Here is a 17119-nt window from a genome sequence, read left to right as displayed (position 1 = left end):
GAGGCTTTACTGAAGAAATTTGGTCTTAACCCCGAGAGGTACAAGCAGAAGTTCCGTGGCAGCCATAAGCTGTCCACACAGACGTGGGTAGAGTTTTTTGATTATGCCCGCAAGGCACTAGATGGTTGGGTGCGTGGCAGCGAGGTGCAGGACTACCAAGGGGTGTACAATCTTTTTTTACGGGAGCACCTCTTGGATAAGTGCTTTCCAGAGCTGCGCCAACATCTGGTGGACCGCAAGTTGATGGATCCCCGTGAGCTTGCGGAGGAGGCAGATATTTGGGTGAGCACCCGGGTGTCTCACAAGGGCCCCGGGGGAGATGGCTCGAAAGGCGGACAGGGTTTCCCCCAGAAGAAAGAGGGGGGAGATAAAAAGGTGGAGTTCTCTAAAGGCCCCCAAAATAAGTTTGGGAAGGGAGTAGGAACCCCACCCCCGTCCAATTCCACAAGACCCACTTACCCTGACAGGAGTCAGCAGCCAAGGATTGTGCGGTGCTACGAATGTGGGGAGATTGGACACTACAAGGGAGATCCCAAGTGTCGCAAGCGACCCCCAGCCCCAACGGGCGGGAAAAGTCCCGGGGTGAGTAGTATAGCGCTTGGGGTGGAGCTGCCCTTAGATAGGGAAGGGGAGTGGACAGGCCTGACCCTGGTTTCACTCGGGGATAGAGAGGTGGTCCCCGTAGTGTCCCTGCCCCCGAACACTGCTAAATATCAGCAGAGGGTGAGAGTCAACGGGGAGGAGGTGGAGGCTCTGAGGGACACAGGTGCCAGCATGACCACTGTAGTGAGGCGGCTGGTGTCCCCAGACCAAGTAGTCCCCGAGGAGTTCCATCCGGCCGTATTGGCTGACGGCAGTGTGAGTCACTATCCCGTGGCTCGTGTTCCATTTGAGTGGGGAGGAGTCAAAGGCCTACTAAGAGTTGCGGTGAGCCCTGCCTTGCCTGTGGGGTGCTTGCTAGGGAACGACCTGGAGCACACCAAGTGGAAAGATGTCGAGTTTCGAGCTCACACCGAGATGCTGGGATTACCAGGGTGGACTTGCGTAGTCACGCGGTCCATGGCTGCCCAGCATGGAACTCACCCTGGGTTGGAGCCTGGAACCATGGCCCAACCCAACACCGGAAGAGGAAAGAAGAAGGTGGTAGAGGACACGCCCCGTGAGATGGATGGGGAGGCCGCAGAGGTGCCCCCGGAGTCCGTGGAGGTGGATGTCGTTCCCGTGGAGGACTTGCCGACCCTTGCTGACTGGCATGTGGGAGGAGGGCCTACCCGGGAGGAATTTTGTCAGGCACAAAGGGCGTGCCCCACGCTTGAAGGCATGCGGCGACAGGCCGAAGCCCAAGTGGCCAGTCAGGAGATGGGAGGATATCATGTGTATTGGGAGGATGGTCTCCTAAACAGTGAGCCCAGGGTGCCAGTACATGGATCTTCGAGGGCCATAGTGGTCCCCCAATGTTACCGGGCCTTCCTGCTGGAGTTAGCGCACGAGATACCCTTAGCCGGACATCTGGGTCAGGACAAAACCTTTGCACGGTTGGTCCCTCATTTTTATTGGCCCAGGATGAGAATCGCCTCAGACACCTTTTGTAAGACCTGTAAGTCTTGTCAGGCAAGTGGCAAGACTGGGACTAAATTGAAAGTCCCATTGGAACCGCTCCCCGTGGTCGGGACCCCTTTCGAGAGGGTCGGTATTGATATTGTTGGGCCATTGGACCCTCCGACCGCAGCGGGACACCGGTTCATTTTGGTTTTGGTGGACCACGCCACAAGGTACCCAGAGGCTATTCCTCTGGGGACCATCACTGCACCGGTGGTGGCGCGGGCACTATTGGGGATTTTTACCCGAGTGGTATTCCCCAAGGTCGTGGTGTCGGACAGGGGCACGAATTTCATGTCGGCCTACATGCAGGCCATGTGGAAGGAGTGTGAAGTGACCTACCGGTTCTCCACTCCTTACCACCCCCAGACTAACGGACTTGTAGAGCGCTTCAACAAAACCTTGAAGGGAATGATCCGGAGCCTGACAGAGGGCTTGAGGCGTAAATGGGACGTCCTCCTCCCCTGCTTGTTATTCTCCTACCGGGAGGTACCGCAGAAGGGAGTCGGGTTCAGCCCGTTTGAGATGCTCTATGGCCATCCCGTTAGGGGTCCCCTCAGTTTAGTGAAAGAGGGGTGGGAGAAGACTCCGCAGAAGCTTCCCCGTGACATTGTCAGCTACATGCTGGCGTTCCGCAGCCAGATGGCTAAGCTGTGGAAGGTGGCCTCAGAAAACCTAGAGGCTAGCCAGACCGTGATGAAGAAATGGTATGACCGCAACGCTCGGACGGTCGAGTTGGACGTTGGACAGAAGGTGTGGGTCATGGAACCTGGGGAGCTTTGTGCCCTCCAGGACCGGTGGACTGGTCCGTACGACATTGTGGAGCGATGAGGCCAGACCACATACGTAGTGGATTTGAAGACCCCCGACAGCCCCTCAGGGTGTTCCACGTCAACCGCATGAAGCCGCACCATGAGCGATCAGAGTTTGCTCTCCTGATGGTGACGTATGGGAGCGAAGAGGAAGAGAGTGAAGCTCTTCCTGACCTTCTAGCGGCACAAGAGAAGGATGGTTCGGTGGAAGGTGTAGTCCTCTCCCCATCCTTGACCCCAGAGCAACAGAGGGACTGTCGCCATGTCCTGGGACGGTTCGCCTCGTTGTTCTCCCTCACGCCTGGAATCACTCATCTGTGTACCCATGATGTGGACACAGGGGACAGCCCCCCGGTGAAGAACAAGTCTTACCGGCTCGCTGACCGAGTGAAAGATAGCATCCAGCGTGAGGTGGCAAAGATGCTGGAGCTGGGGGTGATAGAACCTTCCAGCAGCCCGTTGGCTAGTCCAGTGGTGTTGGTGCCGAAAGCGGTCCCAACGGGTACGACGCCGGAGCTTCGGTTCTGTGTGGACTACCGGGGGTTGAACTCTGTCACGAAGACAGATGCTCACCCCATCCCACGTGCAGACGAGCTGGTGGACCGGCTGGGAGCAGCCCGGTACCTCAGCACCATTGATCTGACATCCGGATATTGGCAGATTGCCATGGCCGAAGGAGCAAGGGAGAAGACAGCGTTCTCCACCCCCGAGGGCCACTACCAGTTCCGAGTGATGCCCTTTGGGCTCAAAAATGCTCCGGCCACATTCCAGCGGTTAGTGAATCAGGTACTATCTGGTCTGGAGTCCTTCTCAGCGGCCTACCTGGATGACATAGCTGTCTTCAGTAGCACCTGGGAGGACCATCTGCAACACCTCCAGGAAGTATTACAGGCGCTGCAACGCGCTGGCCTAACCATTAAAGCCAGCAAGTGCCAGATTGGACAGGGATCTGTCGCGTACCTGGGACACCTGGTGGGCGGGGGTAAGGTGCAACCCCTCCAGGCCAAAATAGAGACCTTCTTGGCTTGGGAGCCCCCCAAGACCCAAACAGAGGTCCGAGTTTTCCTCGGCCTCACTGGGTATTACCGCCGGTTTGTCAAGGGATATGGTACCATCGTAACCCCCTTGACGGAATTGACCTCGAAGAAGCAACCTCGCAAGGTCATATGGACAGCTGCTTGCCAGGAGGCATTTGACACGCTGAAACATGCGATGTGTACCGCTCCAGTACTAGCAACACCAGATTTCAGCAAGGAATTCATTGTGCAGACAGACGCCTCAGAGCACGGCATAGGTGCGGTGCTCTCTCAACTCAACACCGAGGGCCAAGATCAACCAGTGGCCTTTATATCCAGAAGATTCCTCCCTCGGGAACGGCGATGGAGCACCATTGAGAGAGAAGCCTTCGCGGTGGTCTGGGCTCTGAAGAAGTTGAGGCCATACCTCTTTGGAACTCACTTCCTCATTCAGACCGACCACCCCCCCCTTCGCTGGCTCATGCAGATGAGAGGCGAAAACCCCAAGTTGTTGAGGTGGTCCATTTCCCTACAGGGGATGGACTTTCGGGTGGAACATCGGCCTGGAGTTGACCACGCCAATGCTGACGGTCTCTCCAGGTTTTTCCGCCTTAGCGATGAGAACTCCCTAGAGGTTGGGTAGCTCTCCCCTCTTTCGGCTGGGGGGGGACGCGTGTTGGACCTGTCAGCCCTAGGGTGGTCTCCCCATCTATTTTTGATCGTGCCTCATTTTATCCACCCTCATTTTGATGTTGGACTTAGGTCTCTGGGCGCCTTTTCATTGCCAATCAGTGTTAAGGTGCAGGTGCTCCCTTCTCCCAAGATGGCTGCCACAGACCCCTGCTACTGCAGAGTGGTCTATCATAGTAGCACCCTCGCTGCCAGGAGCTGGCTGGAACCCCACAACAATGTTGCAACACCAGCCCGCCTTTTTTGTCCCATAGGTAGAATGGGGAAGTTCCTGGAAGGTGCTGGAACCTTCTAGAAGGGAGGTGTGGTTTTACTTTTGCCGCCTTGGCTAGAGGTCATCTGACCTAGGGCTACTTAAGTGAGGGAGGGAACTTTTTCTAGTTAGTTGGCCAGTGGGGTAAAGCAGAGCTGGAGAATCCACGCAGGAATGTAGGCGGTAAGGCCTAGCCAGGGACTTATGCCTCTGAGAGTGACAGGATTTAGGTGCTGCCTCTTAAGTGAGTGAGGGATCCTGTGAAACCCACTGATCTTGCCCAGCAGTAGGAGGACCCAGGGAACCTCTGCCCAGCCTGACTAGGAAGGACCTAGTCGCCAACTCATTCCCTACCCCCCAGGAACAGAACCCCCAAGGGCGCCAGAGACATCTGCGCCATTAAGACGTTATAGAACAACTGAATACTGAAACTGAACGCTGTGACTTCGTGTCAAGACTGAACCTCGAAACTACATGCCTAACCGATTGTGGTATCGCTGAGGATCAACCAGGTCTTCGCGCTGTGACCCCTGCGCTCCCTGACCTGGTCTGGGATCCCCGGCAGCGTGCGCCATTGAGCGCGGAGCTCCCCAGCTTAATTTGAGCCCCCCCCCTGTGGCGTGGAGGCGGAAGCGCGCTCACTGCTGCGGCCCGGAGGCCGGAAGAGTGCCCCTCATCGTCGCGAGGCCAGAGGAGAAGTCCGGGGCCCCGTCGCTGCCGTCGCAGCTGCTGAGAGAGGTGCGTGAGGCCGTGGCCTGCCCCCGTCGTGGAAGGATCAACTGCGGAGGCCGGAGCTGGGTTAGACGCCTCAAGACGTCGTGATCAAGGTAAGCCGGGAGGCTTGGGAAGGACCCCGGTGCGCCCCCTATCGACCGGGAGCAGCACCGCACCCTGAGACCCTGGTTCCCCCTCCGTGGGAGTCCCCCGTTAACCCAGGACTGTGACCCCTCCGAGGGATTGCCCCCCTGTTCTGCAGACTGTCAAGGAGCGCTGTGCCCCACGAACTACACCGGAGTGCGAGAGGCTCGCTCCGTAAGAATCGCTATGTTCTAACTGCTCCGTTCTGAAGTATTCATTGCCATTGATTACGAGTAGCGCTATGTTCTAAATGCTCCGTTCTGAAGTGTTCATTGCTATTGATTACGAGAAGCGCTATGTTCTAAATGCTCCGTTCTGCAGTATTCATTGCTATTGATTATGAGAAGCGCTATGTTCTAAATGCTCCGTTCTGAAGTATTCATTGCTATTGATTACGAGTAGCGCTATGTTCTAAATGCTCCGTTCTGAAGTATTCATTGCTATTGATTTCGAGTAGCGCTATGTTCTAAATGCTCCGTTCTGAAGTATTCATTGCTATTGATTTCGAGTAGCGCTATGTTCTAAATGCTCCGTTCTGCAGTATTCATTGCTATTGATTATGAGAAGCGCTATGTTCTAAATGCTCAGTGCTGAAGTATTCATTGCCATTGATTACGAGTAGCGCTATGTTCTAAATGCTCCGTTCTGAAGTATTCATTGCTATTGATTACGAGTAGCGCTATGTTCTAAATGCTCAGTGCTGAAGTATTCACTGCTTACTGATTACGAGTAGCGCTATGTTCTAAATGCTCCGTTCTGAAGTGTTCACTGCTTACTGGTTACGAGTGGCGCTATGTTCTAAATGCTCCGTTCTGAAGTGTTCACTGCTTACTGGTTACGAGTGGCGCTATGTTCCAATGCTCTGCTCTGAAGTATTCACTGCTTACTGGTTACGAGTGGCGCTATGTTCTAATGCTCTGCTCTGAAGTATGCACTGCGTGCTGGTTATGAGTGGCGCTATGTTCTAATGCTCTGCTCTGAAGGTGTTCGTCAGATTTGCCCCGAGGTGTACAAGGCCCGCTTAGCGCGTAGAGCGCGGTGATCGCCACTGAGGCGCTACAGGTAACCAAGGTAGCGGTAGGCCCGCAAGGTCTGCCCTGGGTCCCTGCACGCCCCCAGGAGTGGCGCTACAATCCCCAAACCCTACCACGGGGAGTAAGATATACATGGGTGGCCTAGAGCCTGCAGGAAACATCCTGGTGAATAACCTACTGGTGAATAACCTACTGGTGAATAACCTACTGGTGAATAACATACTGGTGAATATGGTGCTGGCGGATCAACCGCTGACATAAGTGAATTGCCATTGTCATCTCATTAACTGCATTTATATCTCATGAAGTGCATTTATATCTTATGAATTGCCTTGTTATCCCATGAACTGCATTTATCTTGAACTGCTTGGATAAACTTGAGTTATTTGCATAAATCTCTACAGTGTGGCGTCCCTTATTGTGTGCGTTCCTTGCTTCAGTGGATGTGCGTGTTGTATGGTCGCTTTACACACAAGCCTTTGGGTGCCCAGCCGCTCATGTCACGTTACCCCCTTAGGGCCCGGAGACCCCAGGTCTTACAGGGACAATATGTTTGTAAATTATATTTAGGATTCAATATGTATGTCAATCGATATTCCTTACAACATAACAGAATAAAACATGTGTGTTTGTAAAGCGCACGTTCACCCAGAGGTCTCTTGGCGCTGAATAACAGATGCTTATTGTTCCCCAACTCAACGGTACTCATTTTATCGCCCTCAGAAGGATGAAAGGCTGAGTGGACCTGCCGGGATTTAACCTGTAACCATGAGGTCGAACACAGGCCTCTGCAGTGGACGCACAGTGACATCCAACCAGTGACCCCCTCACCCCAGTGCCCACTTTGTAATGATCAGTGGGCCTGGGAAGGTGCTTGCTAAGTCCAGGGCTGAAGTTTAGGGCTTAGGTCTTTTGGCCAAACCCCTCACCCAGTACCCGCTGGCCTTCTTGCCCAGTAGCCGCTGGCCTTCTTGCCCAGTACATGCTGGCCTTCTTGCCCAGTACATGCTGGCCTTCTTGCCCAGTACCTCCTGGCCTTCCTGCCCAGTACTCGCTGGCCTTCTTGCCCAGTACCCGCTGGCCTTCTTGCCCAGTACTCGCTGGCCTTCTTGCCCAGTACTCGCTGGCCAGTACCCGTTGGCCTTCTTGCCCAGTACCCGCTGGCCTTCTTGCCCAGTACCTCCTGGCATTCTTGCCTAGTACTCACTGGCCTTCTTGCCCAGTACTCACTGGCCTTCTTGCCCAGTACTCGCTGGCCTTCTTGCCCAGTACCCGCTGGCCTTCTTGCCCAGTACCTCCTGGCCTTCTTGCCCAGTACATCCTGGCCTTCTTGCCCAGTACCTCCTGGCCTTCTTGCCCAGTACCTGCTGGCCTTCCTGCCCAGTACCCGCTGGCCTTCTTGCCCAGTACCCGCTAGCTTCTTTGGCTGGGCTCTACACACAGAGCAGACAAGGCACATGTCCAGAGAGCTCTAGTGGGAGGAGTGGTGGGGGCAAGCCCTGGTGAGAAACCCCCCATCCAGATCCCGCTGGGCACAACCAGGCTGTGCTCTAGCCTGTTCAGCCCTTCTACTTCATGGAGAACCTGGCCAGAGGCAGTTACTGAGAGCAGGCGTAGCAGGCCTCGGGCTCAGCAGAAGCCCACCCTCAGTACAGGGCCTGGACAGAGCCCGTGTCTGTGCCTGTGGTACCATACCTGCTCTGTGTGAAGTTTGGCCTGCTGCCTGTACCATACCTGCTCTGTATGAAGCTGGCAGCACTGCCTGTACCATGCCTGCTCTCTGTGAAGCTTGCACCACTGCCTGTACCATGCCTGCTCTCTGTGAAGCTTGCACCACTGCCTGTACCATACCTGCTCTGTATGAAGCTGGCAGCACTGCCGGTACCATGCCTGCTCTCTGTGACGCTTGCACCACTGCCTGCACCATGCCTGCTATGTGCGCCTATGGGAAGCTTGCATGGCAGTTGCCTGTACATGCCTGATTGGTGTGTATGTGGGAAGCTTGCACTGATGCTGCCCATACCCTACCTGCTATGTGTCTGTGAAAAGCTTGCACCGCTGCTGCATGTACCATACCTGCTCTGTGTGAAGCTTGCACTGCTGCCCGACCATACCTGCTCTGTCTGTCTGTGGGAAGCTTACACTACTCCTGCCTGTACAATACCTGCTCTGTGTGAAGCTTGCCCCTCTGTCTGTACCATACATGCTCTTTCTGTCTGTGGGAAGTTTCCGCCGCTGTCTGTACCATACATGCTCTGTGTGAAGCTTGCACCGCTGCCTGTACCATACATGCTCTGTGTGTCTGTGGGAAGCTTCCGCCCCTGCCTGTACAATACCTGCTCTGTGTGAAGCTTGCACTGCTGTATGTACCATGCCTGTTCTGTGTGTCTGTGGGAAGGTTGTACCGCTGCTGTCTGTACTATACATGCTCTGTGTGTCTGTGGGAAGCTTGCATCACTGCTGCCTGTGCCATATCCAATGTGTGTGTCTATGACTAGCTTGAATTGCTGCCTCCACCATACCTGCTCTGTGTCCGTGGTAAGCTTGTACTGGTGCCTGTATTGCTCTGCCTGTCTGTGGGAAGCGTGTACTCTTGCCTGTACCATACCTGCTCTGTGTGTCTGTGGGAAGCTTGCACTGGTATATATACTGTATCTGCTCTGTGTATCGATGGGAAGCTTGCACTGTTGCCCATACTGTACCTGCTCTGTGTGTCTGTGGGAAGCATGTGCCGCTGCTTGTACAATGCCTGCTCTGTGTGTATATAAGAAGCTTGTGCCGCTGCTGCCCATACAATTGCCTGCTCTGTGTGTCTGTGGGAAGCTTGCACTGCTGCCTGTACCATACCTGCTCTGTGTGTCTGTGGGCAGCTTCCACTGCTGCCCATACAGTACCTGCTGTGTGTGTCTGTGGGCAGCTTGCACCGCTGTGTGTACCATACCTGTCCTGCATGTCTGTGGGAAGCTTGCATTGGTGCCTGTACCATACCTACTCTGTGTGCCTTTTGGAAGCTTGCACCCCTGCCTGCAACATACAAGTTCTGTGTGTCTGCGGGAAGCTTGCACTACTGCCAGACTACAGAGATTGCCGCTTCTCTCCCGCCTTCAGGATACAGGATTTACCCTAGGACCCATATCGACGTTTAGCCTGAAAATTTGGACAACCGTTCTGAGTATCTTACTATGACTTACGTGCCTTGAAAAAGCCTTGGCCAGCAGGCCTTGTGGCGAAACACGTGTCGGCTGTGTCTTGTTCGTAGTCCTCATCCACACTATAGAGGATGAATAAAATATAGGAATTTAATACCCTTTGGTCTTGTTATATATGCTATCAACTGTAATTCTGGGCTTGCATCAACCCTGAGATTAGAGTGAATTCCAAAGGCACCAACCCCTTTCACTTCATGAACAATTGTCTTTTTCTGGTGGCCTCTGGGTGAAAACGCCCAAAGGGTGTGCTGATTACAATATTTGGGTCTTGTCAAGTTGTGCGTGAACCCTGGTGGCACCAGCCTCTCCCGCATGAACTGCCTGTACCGTGCCTGCTCTGTGTGTCTGTGGGAACCTTGTGTCACTGGCTGTACCATCGCTGCTCTGTGTGTCTGTGGGAAGCTTGGCCCACTGCCTATACCATGCCTGCTCTGTGTACTGCTGCCCATATAGTACCTGTTATGTTTGTCTTTGGAAAGCTTGCATTGCTGTCTGTACCATACCTACTCTGTGAGTCTTTTAGAAGCTTGCGCCGCTGTTGCTGCCTGTACCTTGCCTGCTCTGTGTGTCTGGGAAGCTTGCATCACGGCCTATACCATGCCTGCTCTGTGTATCTGTGGGAGGCTTGCTCCGCTGCTTGTACCATGCCTGCTCTGTGAGTCTGTGAGAAGCTTGCTCTACTGCTGCCTGCACCATGCCTGTTCAGTGTGTCTCTGGGAAGCTTGCTCTACTGCCTGCACCATGCCTGCTCAGTGTTGCTCTGCTGCCTTTACCATGCCTGCTCTGTGTGCCTGTGGGAATGCTCTACTGCTGCCTGCACCATGCCTGCTCAGTGTGTCTCTGGGAAGCTTGCTCTGCTGCCTTTACCATGCCTGCTCTGTGTGCCCGTGGGAAGCTTGCTCTACTGCTGCCTGCACCATGACTGCTCAGTGTGTCTCTGGGAAGCTTGCTCTGCTGCCTATACCATGCCTGTTCTGTGAGTCTGTGGGAAGCTTGCTCTACTGCTGCCTGCACCGTGCCTGCTCAGTGTGTCTTTGGGAAGCTTGCTCTGCTGCCTTTACCATGATGCCTGCTCAGTGTGTCTCTGGGAAGCTTGCTCTTCTGTCTTTACCATGCCTGCTCAGTGTGTCTCTGGGAAGCCTGCACCTCTGCTCGTCTGTGCGCGAGACACGTGCTCGCTGGCTGACCCCGCCCAGGGTCAGAGGCTGCCCCTTTACCTTCACCCCCCCAAGGTCATACGGCACAGCCCTATGAAAGGGCAGGCCCCTTATCAAAGCACAGGTCCGCCCCGGGGCCCGTGGAAGGCTGGGGGTGGGGGGGGGGGGGGGGGGCAGGACAGAAGGAGCGCCCCCTGTTGCACCCTCCATCCCGAGGGGGGGGGGGGGACACCAAACCTCTATATAGCACTACATTTACCAGAACGCACTGATCGAGTATATTAAAGCATGGGGCTGGGGACCTAATGTCAAGGTGACGTCACACTACCCCCCTGGAGGGCAGAGAGCACAAAGGGGCGCGTGCGCCCCCGCGCTGTACTACAACTCCCAGAATACACTGGTTTGTTCCATGAAAGGCTGGGGCACGAGCTGCGCACAGGACGCCTGGATGGCAGCCATTGGCTGGGCAGTGTTGACTCCTCGTGTCCCGGTCCCGCCCCCTGCACCCAGGTGTTTACAAGGCCACTTTGGGAAAGTTATTCTGAGAGGCGGAGGGGGGCGGGGTGGAAAGGGGGAGGCTGTATGTGCCCAATCACAGGCCGCCAGACCCACGGCCCCGGCCACCTCCCTCCAGCGGGCGGGGGGGGGGGCACAGCTGCTGCTCCTCACACAACAGAGGTTGGGGTGGACAAGCTTTGCTTCTTGAACGTCAGCAGAATAAATATGGGTTTTGTTGCCAAATGCATTTGAAAGAGATTGTTGCATTTACACTCAGAATATAATACAGTTGAACAGCCGCGGTTTCATCTTTGGAATGCACGTCTATCTTTACAACTATAAACGGAGAACTACAAGTCCCAGCATGCAAAGCGCTGCGTGGCAAACACCCATTGCTAGTTGTATAGATCACATCGTGAGATCCACGCACCACGAGCAGCAGAACTGTTCACGAGTGTGTTGTGAGCCCTGTAATGTGTCCCCAGTGCCTCTGGATGCGTCCTTGGAAGCCACAGACACACCTGCACACCACAGACACACCTGGACACCACAGACACACCAGGACTCCAGTTACACCTGGACACCACACACACCTGGACACCACACTCACACCTGGAAACCACAGACACACCTGGACACCACACTTACACCTGGAAACCACAGACACACCAAGACTCCAGTTACACCTGGACACCACACTCACACCTGGAAACCACAGACACACCTGGACATCACAGACACACCTGGACTCCACAGACACACCTGCACACCACACTCACACCTGGAAACCACAGACACACCTGGACATCACAGACACACCTGGACACCACACTTACACCTGGAAACCACAGACACACCTGGACATCACAGACACACCTGCACACCACACTCACACCTGGAAACCACAGACACACCTGGACATCACAGACACACCTGGACACCACAGACACACCTGGACACCACACTCACACCTGGAAACCACAGACACACCTGGACATCACAGACACACCTGGAAACCACAGACACACCTGCACACCACACTCACACCTGGACACCACAGACACGCCAGGACTCCAGTTACACCTGGATACCACACTCACACCTGGAAACCACAGACACACCTGGACATCACAGACACACCTGGACACCACACTTACACCTGGAAACCACAGACACACCTGGACATCACAGACACACCTGGACACCACACACACCTGGACACCACACTCACACCTGGAAACCACAGACACACCTGGAAACCACAGACACACCTGGACATCACAGACACACCTGGACATCACAGACACACCTGGACACCACACTTACACCTGGAAGCCACACACACACCAGGACTCCAGTTACACCTGGACACCACACACACCTGGACACCACACTCACACCTGGAAACCACAAACACACCTGGACTCCACAGTCACACCTGGAAACCACAGACACACCAGGAAATCAGACACAGCAGGAAACCACAGACACACGTGGACACCGCAGTCACACCTGGACACCACACTCACACCTGGAAACCACAGACACACCTGGAATCTACAGTCACACCTGGAAACCACAGACACACCTGGACACCACAGACAAACCAGGAAACCAGACACAGCAGGAAACCACAGACACACGTGGACACCGCAGTCACACCTGGAAACCACAGACACACATGGACACCACAGACACACCTGGACACCACAGTCACATGTGGAAACCACAGACAAACCAGGAAACCACAGTCACACCTTAACACCACAGGCACACCTGGAAGCCACAGACACACGTGGATACCACAGACACACCAGGTGACGACAGTCACACCTGGACACCACAGACAAACCACCACCCTCTCCCACAGAGGGAACACTGAAAACCCACACTCTGGAACAAAGGTGTTCCTTGCTCACCTACCAGAGCTGCTGTCAGGGGTACGAGGCGCTACACAAAAGGTACAATGCAGCAGAGATGTGTACTGCTCATAGTGCTTTCTATTGCGGGTTTGCTTCACAGCACTGTGAGTAGCAGGTGTTATCACAAGGATTACATCAGGTGACCTGAAGGGTGAGCATATTTTTCAGCTTCAAATCCTTAACTCACTGAGCTATCTCACCAGCTCTGGCACCTCCCAGGCAGAGCAGCCGGACTAATGCGCCCACTGTAGGAGCCTGAGTCAGACCTCATGGTCACAGGTTCAAATCCCACCGGGTCCACTCAGCCTTTCATCCTTCTGATGTTGATAAAGTGAGTACCATTGAGTTGGGTAACAATAAACGTGTTATTCAGCACCAAGATGCCCATGGGTGAACATGCACTTTACAAATACATGTTATGTTATAAATAGTGCATTTCTTGCGCTGTGGAGCACACCCAGTGCCGCGGGCCACGTTGGATCCACTCCAGAAGCCGCTCCTACCAGCGGCAGACATCATGGTATAGAGTGCGTTATAAATCCTAGGTTGCCACGTTAGATTACTTTACGTTACATTACATTACATCACAAGAGTCCTATCGCTCACCCGGTGCCACAGGCCACGTCCAGCACGCTCCGGCAGCCGTGCCCACGCAGAAGGGCAACCAGCCAGCTTCGGTACTCATCGGTGCGGCTGCGGGTGTCACCAATATACAGCTGCCACACTCTGGCCGCCTTGCCATCTGCGTACTGGTCCGGCAGCCCCTCGGCGGCCACCCCCAGGGAGCGGGTCCGGTAGATGCTGTCCACCATGGCGTGGCTGTGTCAGTGCCAGCGGTCCAGGTGCTCACAGTGGTGGGAAACACAAACACAGGCGGAGCGAGTCTTGTCTTCCTCTCTCAGATGCCTTCTGACAGTGATGAGTTTTTGGATACGGAGCAGTAGCAGCCCTCACCAAGCTTTATACAGCTCCAGGGCAGCTCCGCCCCACCTCACCCGGCGAGCCAATGGGAAGTTCCAGTGGGAAGGGCAGCCTCGCCTTCCGGCCAATAGAAGGCGTCGCTGCCCAGGGGCAGTCCTTCCACCCGGATAATGGGATGAGGAGTGCTGAGGTGGGCCTGACCCAGGAGCCAATGAGAGAGGCGGCTGAGACACACCCCCGGTGCAGGCCCCGGCCTGTCTGTGGGGAGCCCGGCCTGGGGTCTTCCCTCAGACCCAGCAGTAGGGTCCGGTGTTACTGAGTCAAAGGCAGCTGAGAGGCCCAGCAGTAGTAGGGAAGCCACGCCCTGTCTGTCCAGTGACCGAGGAGTATTTGGGGGGCAGACCCTCCTCCCTCCCCTGTCATTCATTCTCACTTTGCACCTGTGTCTCTCCTCACCCATCAACTTAGGAGAGAGGATGTGGTCCGTCGGCTGCGCTGCCGCCTCTGGGCAGGAAACCAGGGTCCGAGCCTCGGGGTCGCGTCCACACCCTGTGATTCTGGGCAAATCACGCCATCTCCCCGTGCCTGAATGAGTAATGTAAATACGGCGCTCGTGTAAAGCGCTCCAATACCTTCGGGTCGAGTTCGCGCTATATAAATATGCAAAAAAAACAAAAAACTCCTCACGCCCCCACCCCACCCCCCTCTCCCCTCGGAACCGGGGCCGCCCCTCACACTTCATGTCTTCCCTCGCACCTCCCGCTCCCCTCACTCCCCCTACATACTTATTTCCTCATTCTCACTTTCCAGTCCACCTGTCAAACATTCCACATCCCTCTTCCTCACCCTCCTCTTTTCTCTTGCCCCTCCACCCTCCACCCCCCACCCCTCTTCGGCTCCTCCTCGCCTCCTGCCCTATCGTTTCCCAGGCCTCCTTCTCTCCTTTCACACACTTCCTCTCTCCTCCTACCACCCCCTCCACGCCTCCCCCCCTCTCCCCTCCACCCCTCCCCTCCTCCCCCTTCCTCCGCCCCCTGACATGTAGCCAGACAAGCTTTGGTAAACTAAACAGGCCGCAGGGCAGTGTCGTATCCCTGCCCCCTCCTGCCTTCACCCACGCACCTCCCAACAACATCACGGATCGGAAATGACTGTCACACTTACACCCTTCTCCCCCCCCCCCCCACCCCCCACCAACCTCAGGCTGGAGACTCACTGTTCAGGACAGACATCAGTGAGAAATGTTCACTTCTGGGGCCCTGGTCGGGGGGTGGGGGCTGCTGGGGGCTGTGCTGTCTCCTCTCTGGACCCACAGGCCCCCTGCCCCCCCCCTCCTTTATTACTGGAAAGAAAAGGCACAAACAAGGCCATAGGCCTCGCCTTTTGGAACTATTGGCTTTGCCAATGGTTGTTTAGTGATGCTCTGCAGGTTGGCTAAAGAGGAAACAAAACAAGCATTGGCTTTGCCAATAGGTCTCGGTTTTGGGACCTTATAAGTATTTAGTTATGCAGCACAATATCCTGGGTGCAACAACATCAACTGTTGCGTGGCTAAACACTTATAAGGTCCCAAAGGCGAGACCTGTTGGCTATGCCGATGCTTGTTTTTGTTGGGCATGGAGGGGGGTTAAGTGAACTGCCCAGAATCACAGGATGTTGAGCGTCCCACCCGAGGCTTGAACCCAGTACCCCAGCTCCGAGGTCGGCCGCTCTAGCCTTTACGCCACATTCTCTCTCCACTATGAAATTGATTTCCTTTTAAATTGGATATCCTGAAAATCTAGTCAAAATGTCGTCCCTTCTGGACCTATGCCGACAGACACATATGTTCTAAATACCACAGCAATTGCTATGAATGATAGAAATACGCATGGGCCCACTGCCAGCAGGCTCCTGAAATTAAGGTCACTGATACGTCTGCCAGACATCTCTGTATTGCAAAGATACCCACAGAGTCGCCCTGCTGATGTGTCTACAGTGGACATAAGTCATCACCCTGCTGATCGTGTCTACAGTGGACATAAGTCGCCCTGCTGATGTGTCTACAGTGGACATAAGTCGCCCTGCTGATCTGTCTACAGTGGACATAAGTCACCCTGCTGATTGTGTCTACAGTGGACATAAGTCGCCCTGCTGATGTGTCTACAGTGGACATAAGTCGCCCTGCTGATGTGTCTACAGTGGACATAAGTCGCCCTGCTGATCGTGTCTACAGTGGACATAAGTCGCCCTGCTGATGTGTCTACAGTGGACATAAGTCGCCCTGCTGATGTGTCTACAGTGGACATAAGTCGCCCTGCTGATGTGTCTACAGTGGACATAAGTCGCCCTGCTGATCGTGTCTACAGTGGACATAAGTCGCCCTGCTGATGTGTCTACAGTGGACATTAGTCGCCCTGCTGATGTGTCTACAGTGGACATAAGTCGCCCTGCTGATCGTGTCTACAGTGGGCATAGGTCACCCTGCTGATCGTGTCTACAGTGGACATAAGTCGCCCTGCTGATGTGTCTACAGTGGACATAAGTCGCCCTGCTGATGTGTCTACAGTGGACATAAGTCACCCTGCTGATCGTGTCTACAGTGGACATAAGTCGCCCTGCTGATGTGTCTACAGTGGACATTAGTCGCCCTGCTGATGTGTCTACAGTGGACATAAGTCGCCCTGTTGATCGTGTCTACAGTGGGCATAGGTCACCCTGCTGATCGTGTCTACAGTGGACATAAGTCGCCCTGCTGATCGTGTCTACAGTGGACATAAGTCGCCCTTCTGATGTGTCTACAGTGGACATAAGTCACCCTGCTGATGTGTCTACAGTGGACATAAGTCTGTGTCTACAGTGGACATAAGTCGCCCTGCTGATGTGTCTACAGTGGACATAAGTCACCCTGCTGATCGTGTCTACAGCGGACGTAAGTCGCCCTGCTGATGTGTCTACAGTGGATATAAGTTGCCCTGCTGATCGTGTCTACAGTGGACATAAGTCGCCCTGCTGATGTGTCTACAGTGGACATAAGTCGCCCTGCTGATGTGTCTACAGTGGACATAAGTCGCCCTGCTGATCGTGTCTACAGTGGGCATAGGTCACCCTGCTGATCGTGTCTACAGTGGACATAAGTCGCCCTGCTGATCGTGTCTACAGTGGACATAA

General features: G+C 54.7%; 1 protein-coding gene across 1 annotated transcript in view; it reads right to left on the bottom strand.

The window, feature by feature from the left end:
- Nucleotides 1-13982, bottom strand: part of GNMT (glycine N-methyltransferase) — a 208050-nt gene extending 194068 nt beyond the window's left edge. Inside the window, exon 1 of the mRNA XM_085610115.1 lies at nt 13655-13982. Within this exon, the coding sequence (XP_085466241.1) occupies nt 13655-13860 (206 nt within the window). The 5' untranslated portion in view covers nt 13861-13982. The remainder of the gene's footprint in view (nt 1-13654) is intronic.
- Between the last annotated feature and the right edge of the window lie 3137 nt (nt 13983-17119).

This window comes from Triturus cristatus, chromosome 6 (genome assembly GCF_964204655.1).
Source record: "Triturus cristatus chromosome 6, aTriCri1.1, whole genome shotgun sequence".
Classification (NCBI taxonomy): domain Eukaryota; kingdom Metazoa; phylum Chordata; class Amphibia; order Caudata; family Salamandridae; genus Triturus; species Triturus cristatus.
Note: the sequence above shows the minus strand (reverse complement) of the source record. Positions and strands in the feature narration are given on the sequence as shown.